Below are 10,051 nucleotides of genomic sequence, written 5' to 3' on the forward strand. Positions count from 1 at the left end.
TAGCCCGGGAGGGCCTAAAAGGCCCCCCCTCCACATTTTTCGCAATAATTTCTAAATGCAAAAAATAATACGCTGAAATTTCATGACTTTTTTCTTTCACATCTCCCGCACATTTTGAGACCCTGTTTGCGAAAATCGGGGGTGTACTTGCGGAGATATAGCACATATTCGTGACCAATGTCACTGAAAATGGCAATTTCCATTGACTTTTGTGTGTACAATGTATGGGTTTTACAAGAAATGTTGTCAGATGAATGTTTTTTTTCTGTTTTTTCCTCACATAACCTTCTTTTGGGCTATCACCAACTATTCTAGATTTAAAAAAACAATAAAAAATAGAGATTTCAAAACAAAGAAATACATAATAAATTAAAAACAAAGAAATACATAAGAATTTGGAAACACGGAAGGAAACAAGAATATTATCGCGAAAAATTAGCATATGCGCATAATTAATTACTATTATAATCTAATAATTATACAATTTCAATACAGTTGAGTGAGCTGTCTTTTAGATTACATGACTGGCTACTAACATGCTTGATTCCATTGCATTTTCTCAAAAAATGGGGGGAAAACTACAAAAAAATGAAAATTCCTTGAAAAAATTTGAATATTTGCATAATTAATTAGATGAATAAAAAATGATAATAAATATCACAAATTTGACAATGCAGTCTTGTAAAATACATAATGAGACACTTACACACCAAATTTGGTCGCAATCGGTCGATAAACGGCCGAGATCTGACGGGGGGTGCCTAATAGGCCCCCCCCCTCCCCGGGCTATGCAATTTCAAAATAGCCCGGGCTATATAGGGTTAATTCTTTATAGTGTATATCAGATTTTAATAAAAGAGGGGCCACAGCATACAAAAAATAGTGCTGTGAATTACAATTTTTTTATCAATACATATTTCTTCTCATATGTTTTGATGCATTATGCATTTGAAACAATTGTTTTTACCATTTGGAATTTCCAAGTTAAAAGACATTAGCAGTCATCATTAACCAAATTTTAGGAACAAAAATAGTTGTTGACTAAAATGTATTTTGACTTCTGCTGAAAAGGTTACATAAAAATTTCATTTTTTCATGAGTTTGTGGCGAAAAGTCTTGTTAATTATTGTTCATGTATTTACCCATAAATGAATTTTGGATGACAATTTATTTTGCAATGACAGAGATTGACATAGAGAAATGTGTGAGGGATTCCATCCGCATCTTTTGCAACACTCCCAAGAGTGCCACCTATAGGAAGTATGCACACCCGCCCAAGAAGGTAGATCGGATAACGGCAACGTCTCAGATCAAACCTGTCTCGTACTACAGCACAGACTACCACGATCAGCCTAGATCGGAACTGGTGAGTGCATCTTTCACAATTTTTGTATCACTGTTGAATTTCATCTGCTTGTCAGTTGTAGTACACATTCATTCAACATGAAAGGGGAATTTCACATTCATTGAAAGATTTTCATCAAATTTTAACTAATATTTTTTCTGAATTGTTTCTGCTTTTATTAGAACCAGCTTAGTGTCAGGCTGAACTACCCCTGTAAACATTTTGAAATCATTACCACAGCTGGCCTTTTTAAAGTTTTTGAATTCTTATTTACCAACGTAATTCAATCTTTACATATTTTCTTTGAAGTCAAGAGAAGCCCTTTCGCAGAAAGACCTGAAAGAAGAAGTGGCTCCTCGAATCTCTGCTGAAGATCTTCTTGAACTCTGTGACCTTCGTGGCTCCAACTCTTCTCATAGTCCAACCAAGAAGAATAAGAACAGCAAGCCAATCATCCTCATCGTTGACATCCGGTCTAGTGACGAGTATCCTTGTAAATGAAACAATGTGATTATAATCTGTTCATTAGCCATCCAGCTCGTCGTCAACCTGGCAATTTCTAGAGTTCGAACGACTGGAGCCGAAAGTGAAATAAAACAAATCATATACCAATCTTATCCTTCAAAACAAAACCATGCTAGGTTTATGCATTTTCTCTGCTTTCCAGCAGCTGAGTATTTTGTTTGAGAATAACCCGTATTAGCCTGCTTCAAAAATAGACTGGTTTTTTTTTTCAAACTCTTGTTTTTATTGTTTTTACAATGGAAATCGTTGCAGACTTTATTCTGACCATAAACAAGATTAAATCGATTGAGCTTTATCCTTGAAATTCGAAATAAGGATACATCCATGAATTTCGGCTAAAAACACAATTCACATTGGATATGCACACATATTCATGTGTTTTTCAGTGACGTGCACTTATGTAATGTTTTGTAATTTCTGAACCATACACCGGGGCATTGCTAATTGGTATTGAAAGTTGCATAAGATTTCAAAGAAAAAATAGGCCTGGTCAAAAAATTTGGCACAGCGGATTTATCTTGAAAAGTGTTGAGTGGCAGCTGAATCTACCCCCCCCCCCCTTGGTCATATTAGTGTTTAAAGGACAAGTCCACTCCAACAAAGAGTTGATTTAAATAAAAAGAGTAAAATCCAATAAGCAAAACACTGAAAATTTTAACAAAAGGATGTAAAAAAAGAAAGCTATTCACCAGTTTTAAGTTTCGCTTAATTTCACAAAACAGCTATATGCACATCCCGGTCAGTATGCACATGAGGGAACTGATGACATTTCTCACTATTTCTTTTGCATTTTATCATATAAAATATAAAATATTATAATTTTCTTCCCATTGTCCTGTGAAACAAAGGTTTATTTCTCCCTGAACATGTGGAATTACCATTAACATTTAATTATTCAGTCAAGTTGGTCCTTATTGTCATATCTGTAAAAATTGAAATATTGTATAATTCACACAAAAACAAAAATAGTAAGGGGCATCATCTATTCTCTCATTTGCATTTGACTATAAAATAAGCAAAACTTGAAAATGCCATAACTTGATTTTGATAAAATTTTCAGCGTTACTCTTGAGTGATTTTTCTCTATTGATTTAACTCAACGTTTTTTCTGAGGTGGACTTGACCTTTATTAAGCAAAATATTCAGCTGGCAAGCAGTTAAAGGAAACCAAAACCCAAGAAAAGAAGTAATCTTATTGGAAAGAGTAAAATGAGAGGAACAATTTAAAAAAAGTTTCATCAAAATCGGTTACGAAATAAGCAAGTTATGAGCATTTAAAAACTCTTGTTATACTTTCTATGGGCATCCTCAAATTGGCAAACGTGCTTCAAAAAGGCTGATTTTGTGGACAACTCTCCATTTGTTTTGTACACAAATTTTCAGATTTTCCTCATTATCTTTCAAATTGCATCTTGCTTCCTTCTGAGCACAACATATGTCATGGGAAAATATAATCCACACCATATATGTCAAGGTCAGGAGGAGATAATGTGAAATATGTAAAATAAAGGGGAAAATCTGAAAATATGTGTACAAAACAAATGGAGAGTTGTCCACAAAATCAGCCATTTTGAAGCACGTTTGCCAATTAGAGGATCCACATAGTAAGTACAACAAGACTTTTTAATTGTCCATAACTTGCTTATTTCATAACCGATTTTGATGAAACTTTTTTTAAATTGTTCCTCTCATTTTACTCTTTCCAATAAGATTGCTTCTCTTCTTGGGTTTTGGTTTCCTTTAATATGCATGAAACTTGTATTGGTGTGCTTTGTAGCTTATAGCATTTCACTTTGTGAATTTCACCTTTAGCTCTTCGTAGGGTCTTTTTGGAGTGCACACTTTTCTGTCTGGGGCATTCAGGATATTTTCTGAGACACTTTACTTCCTAGACCACAGGGCTCCCACATGGGATTAACACAACATTTGCTCCTGCAACAATTCCTCTGGGCATTATTTTGTCTTGGGTTTAGGGTCGTGCTTAGTTGGGTAGGGTTTAATGTTAAATCCAGGGTTGACATTAGCCATTTTATAAGGGTCCCTAGCCCATCAGGGAAAATTATTTTACTTTTTTCCAGTCAGGAAAAAATGAGGGAATTTGATTTTAAAAAATACCTCAAATCACAGAATTTTGATTAGCCCAAAAGTCAAAAGCACGGTAGTCAGTCAGACTCTGTTATATTTTGTTGCATATCAAAACAACATCCATTGAATGTCTGGTTGTGGTGGTACTAATTAGTTTGAAATTATTGCTTTTATACTGAATATACATGTAATTTACTGCAACAACTTAGAAAACATGCACAACTGGGAATGCAGGGCTCGAATTAAAAATTGAGAGGGTCAAGGCCATTTTTAAAATGGCACTTTCAGCTTGGGGTAAAGTGGCCTTGGATGCCCCAAAATTTCTAGGGGCATGAAGGCCACTTTTATTCTGGTCAAAAGGGCACAAAGGCAAATTTTTCTAAAGGGCATGAAGGCCACTTTTTGTCTCACCTGCATAGCAGAGTGAGACTATAGGCGCCGCTTTTCCGACGGCGGCGGCGTCAACATCAAATCTTAACCTGAGGTTAAGTTTTTGAAATGACATCATAACTTAGAAAGTATATGGACCTAGTTCATGAAACTTGGCCATAAGGTTAATCAAGTATTACTGAACATCCTATCAGAGTTTCATGTCACATGACCAAGGTCAAAGGTCATTTAGGGTCAATGAACTTAGACCATGTTGGAGGAATCAACATCAAAATCTTAACCTGAGGTTAAGTTTTTGAAATGTCATCATAACTTAGAAAATATATGGACCTAGTTCATGAAACTTGGACATAAGGTTAATCAAGTATCACTGAACATCCTGCATGGGTTTTATGTCACATGACCAAGGTCAAAGGTCATTTAGGGTCAATGAACTTTGGCCGAATTGGGGGTATCTGTTGAATTCCCATCATAACTTTGAAAGTTTATGGATCTGATTCATGAAACTTGGACATAATAGTAATCAAGCATCACTGAACATTTTGTGCAAGTTTCAGGTCTCATGATTTAGGTCAAAGGTCATTTAGGGTCAATGAACTTTGGCCGAATTGGGGGTATCTGTTGAATTACCATCATAACTTTGAAAGTTTATGGATCTGATTCATGAACCTTGGACATAAGAGCAATCAAGTATCACTGAACATAGGGAATTACCCTACCCATCACTGAGGTATTGGTAAAATGACATTTTTGACATTATTTAATATCATAAAATAATAAATTCATCGTATATATCAAATTATTGAGAGAAAAGGGCATGGCAGCCAAAGGAAAAAAGGCATTTTTTTTTACCAAAGGGCATGACGGCCAAAGGAAAAGGGCAGGTAAGAATATGGCCGTGACTGAATAACTTTTCTGGAGGGCATAACGGCCAAGCAAAGAGGCATCCATGGACATGGCCGTCGATTAATTCGAGCCCTGGGGAATGGGTTTAAATAATTATCAGGGAATTTTTAAACTTCATAAGGGAAAAATCAGGGAATTATGTTTTCGTGAAAAGCCAGGAACCCTGTTGATTGGTGTGTGGAATTTTTGGAGCAATTGTTCCAAAAGTAATTGTCATGGAACCCCCCCTCCCCCTGGACACGATAACCTGAAAGCTGAATGTCCGTATGAATGTTCCTTGACTGATAAACCTTGTTAACAGCTTCTCAAGAGGACATATACCAGCCAGTGTGAACATTCCATTCAACTCGGCTTTCTCACCCGAAGGGGACTTGATCCCCTGTCCTGCAGTGACGCAGCTGTATAACCACAGGGGCAGGGTGGTGACGGTGGTAGGACACAAGGGAAAGAATGCACCCAATGTGAGTATGATTCAAAATCATTTCAATTCAGGTTTATTGCAAAACAAACATAATTGGCAATCACAGACTGAATTGAATTGTACATGCTTACACGAAGCCAGTAAAATGTGATGAAAGAAGAATTGAAACTAACATAACAAATATTAAAAAATGCAGATCTCGGCGATTGATCACGCGATTGCGACGTAAATTGGCACGTGCGTTACCCATGGTTTAACCCTAAAAGGACTGGGCTATTTGAGATGTATTGAGGACTGCCCCCCCCCTTCTGATCTTGGCCCCTGTTCCCGCAGAAATTTGGCATGCACATTCTTTAGCACATAAGCTATTTTGATCTCAAAATTTGCAGGAGACTTGAAAAAAAAGTTAATGAGCGACGCGGTCAAAAATTTGCGCGGCGAATTAATCGCAAATAATGATGATGGATGCTGAATCAGCACCCCCCCCCCCCCCAGTCTTATTAGGGTTAAAGAAATAATCCTCCAGTTTATTCTGAGACTAAAGAATTGAGAATAGGGAGAGCAGTGTCTGGGAAATCATGCAACAAAGCTAATAGACACAGCTTGTGTTGATTTAGCTAAAATAAAAAGCCTATTGTCTTGTACACCTTGCATAGGCTATATATTCATAAATGTATTTTTGTTAAAGGTTATCATAGGAATTTTTTTAACACACTTATTTCCCCAGAAGTTAATACATTTGCAATACTTCTTATTAATACAAACTACATACAGTATTCCTCTAAATATTATTGATGATTCTATTCTGTGTCTGTTTCTGTTTATGGTAACTCCTGTAGGAACTCGGCAGGACAGCATTTTTTGCTGGTAAACGCTAAGCCCTTATATAACCAATTACCTAGGAAACATTTTTACGTGTTGGTTAATCAGTCACAGTGTCAGTCACAGTGGCTGACCTTATAGATGACAGATATTACTCTCGGGCCTTTTTATCAAAGTGGAGACAATGGCAGTGAGGATTTGAACTCACAACCTTGCAATTATGAGTCCCATGCTCTAACCACTAGATCGTCCAACTTTCCTTTTCATTTTTTTCATATCAAGTTTGCAAGAGAGCTGGTCAAGCTTGGCTTCAGCAAGGTATGTGTGATGCATGGTGGGATCGATTGCCTCCGCTCGACTGGACTCCTCACCGTCTCTTCACCCGACCTTTGACCCGATCCTGTCTCCGTAGTGCGAGCAACTTCACGGCCTGTGACGGTAAAGCAATAGTGAGAGAAATTTGTCGTAGTATCCAAAATATTCATCAACAATGACCTCTTTACATTTGTATTGTGTATATGAAATAAATTCTGATATATACGTATTGGGTTAAATTCTGATAGCCATGGTTTATTAAAACTTGGGTTAACTTACACCACAGTTTTATGGAGTGCCACTTCTTGTCAACTTATTCACCAATTAACAATTATTCCTATCCTACTGCAAAAATGTTATTAATCAAAAAAATGTTAAGTCCCGAAATATTACAAATATCAAAATGCAGTACTCTAATTAATTCTAATTGATGTGTATATTTTAATTGCCATGAATATGGAAGCCATGGAATACTATGAAGCCAGCATTCTAGTTAGACTGGGATTAAACCTAGGTATAATTACCAGTATACCACCCATTATGTATTAGACACACCATCGTTATTTGCATCAGTGTAGAGAAATTACACATCTCATCAAAATTATTCTACTGCATTGAAAAACCATTACTGTGAAAATAGATTTTTTTTCTTTACAGATTTAAAATGATACTCCAGGCTGAAAATGAAAGTGTGTAATAAATGAAATTCAACGAGCAAAATGCTGAAAATTTCATCAAAATCTGTTCGTTGAGTTATTGAATATTTAAGTTTTGCATTATTTTGCTTCCGCTCATTAGTACGCAATAGATGGGCTGATGATGTCATGTCTCCATTTTCTCTTAATTACTTGTTTCATTTATGAAATCTAAATTATTTCATATGTTTATACATTATGTGCATTAACATTCCTCTCTTGTAGCGAAACAGGTTTCAGCAGTGATTATCTTGCACAATATTTTCATTCTTGGAGGATGAAATTCAATAAACATAATTCCATTTAGTTAAGTACTAAAGAATATTAAGTGGAGAGATGACATCATCAGCTTGCTCATTGCATATTCATCTGGACACACACAGAACACTTTCAAGAAATAACACAAAACTTTGAATTGCCATAACTTTGCATTTCCTCATCCAATTTTTATGAAATTGTCAAATGTTTTGTCCATTAATTTTTTGTTGTTGATATTTTTCAAACCACATGATTTTCAGCCGGGGTACCCTTTTAAACAATTAAAATGGTTTAAAGATAGAAGCTATGCATTGATTATCAGCAAGGAATATCAATGACTTTATTGACACCAAGTGGTGTCTTGGATGTACATGTACAACAGTACATGTAGATATATTTTTATAGTCCCTCTTTAGTGTATGTATTGATCTGCACCTGGCGCATCTCCGACAACTCAGTTTACACGTGTTCCTATATCCTCTGAGGGAGGGTGCCATGAGATTATGTCATGCGTAAGGTTTTTACTGTATTCCGATCAATATCCAACAAAATTCCATACCACTATTTTCATAGATGTAAGCAAGAAAATCTATTTTTTCGTCTTTTTTTTGTCTCACTAGTAAATTGATGGAGAGTTCAGCGATAATTGTCAATAATGTTTACCTTATGAACACAAAAATTTGTATTGTCAATTAGTCCACTTTTTCCTTGTATCTTGCCAATTACGTCATGTTTGTTCATCTTTTTTTCTTTTTTTTTTCTTAGATGTAACTTCGCGATTAGCTGACATATAATTCTCACTAATCCTCTTTTCTTTTACCTGTGGGTGTTTATTTTATTGCTATATAATGTCAGTAGTTGGATTTTCTTCACTTGTTTTTAAAATGTAAGAAATCAGCATAAGTGCATGTGGGATCGGATAAGAATGATTATTGCTTGGAAAAATCAACTCTCAGGAATGATATAACTCTCAACAAATACTACTGAATTGTCATTTAATAGAGCATATTCCAATTCAGTATTATAGCGCTATAGCAATTAGGTCTTTTCTACCTGAATAATTTAGCTTAATTTATATTCAAACAATCAAACACTTGGTTGGTCATTTCATCAAGTTGTGTTTGAACATATTTTGAGACGGTAACCACAACTAACATCGTAATTAAACCCAACATCCTCATGTGAATACGTGCAACAATTGATGAAGGCCCAGTATCTGTAAGCATATCACAATTCAAAATAAGTAATGTGTTCAGAGAGGTGGGTAACCAGTGCCCAAAGTATCATCAGGGATCTGGCGGCAACCTCCAAGAATATAGCACACTTTTCTTGCCACCACTTAATGAGATAGTCGCCCAATGAACGTCCTTCTCCCCGATATGCATCCAGCTCTTGAATGCGAACCTCTTTGGTCCACTCCTCTATCCATTACCACCATTACACTGTATCTCTTCATCCGAAAACCCCGTCCTTGTTTGGCTGGAGTCCTGCTAAGGAAGTTGGTCCCGCTGTCCTGCCTCTTTGATCTCCAACGCCTCCTGCTCAATTTCACAGTAGGCGTCTTCCCTTACTTCACCACAGACCGCACCTGAATTTTTACACATATGCAGTTTGTACAAATGTAACAAAGTAGTATAGGTAATTTGTTTTTCCTATTAATAAAGAAAGTCACTTGTTATCCTGTGTTGCTACATCAACTCACAACTGGGCGCTGATCCTGGTTTATTGTCATTCACAGTATATATACATAAAAGTTCAAAAGGAAATGTTTTCCTGTTGCAATAATCACAATATATCAGAGCTCTGTAAAAATGGTCCTCCAATCAAAAGTAATGATATTCGCGAAGTCCACGAATGCAAAATAAATGTGTAGAAATACTATTGAGCGATGTCCGCAAGGTGAAAATAGTAGTAAGATGAAGTCAAATGAATAACACAAAATGCTTGAAAGATAAGGAGAGGTGGTGTGGTACATCCAAGTGTTATGGAAGTTGGGAGCACACTGGCTGAAAAATAAAGATTTCATCCTGAAAGAAGATTTCACAAGTCAGCAATACAGGCTTGTATTATGAGAAAGAAACCCAGTAATTGTTCAGAGTTTAATGAGCCATGTTGGCAAAAGATGGGTTGAGGCAGGAAAAGTTGAAAACAAGTTTGGAGTTACAGAGGAGAGTGTGATTAGAGATGTTAATAACAGGAAAGATAACTTTTCTCACAAAAGTTATTTCCTGGGTGGTGAAATGTTATCACTAAAATTTTAATTAAGTTTTTAAAGGGATGCTACAGTAG

The 10,051-nt window shown here is 36.0% G+C and overlaps 1 protein-coding gene across 1 annotated transcript in view; it reads left to right on the plus strand.

The window, feature by feature from the left end:
* Nucleotides 1-8,937, plus strand: part of LOC121409454 (TBC domain-containing protein kinase-like protein) — a 51,598-nt gene extending 42,661 nt beyond the window's left edge. The window contains exons 18-21 of the mRNA XM_041601388.1: nt 1,185-1,366; nt 1,655-1,830; nt 5,553-5,712; nt 6,777-8,937. Coding sequence (XP_041457322.1) covers nt 1,185-1,366; nt 1,655-1,830; nt 5,553-5,712; nt 6,777-6,887 — 629 coding nt within the window. The 3' untranslated portion in view covers nt 6,888-8,937. The remainder of the gene's footprint in view (nt 1-1,184; nt 1,367-1,654; nt 1,831-5,552; nt 5,713-6,776) is intronic.
* Nucleotides 8,938-10,051: the final 1,114 nt, after the last annotated feature.

This window comes from Lytechinus variegatus, chromosome 1 (assembly GCF_018143015.1).
Source record: "Lytechinus variegatus isolate NC3 chromosome 1, Lvar_3.0, whole genome shotgun sequence".
Lineage (NCBI taxonomy): Eukaryota > Metazoa > Echinodermata > Echinoidea > Temnopleuroida > Toxopneustidae > Lytechinus > Lytechinus variegatus.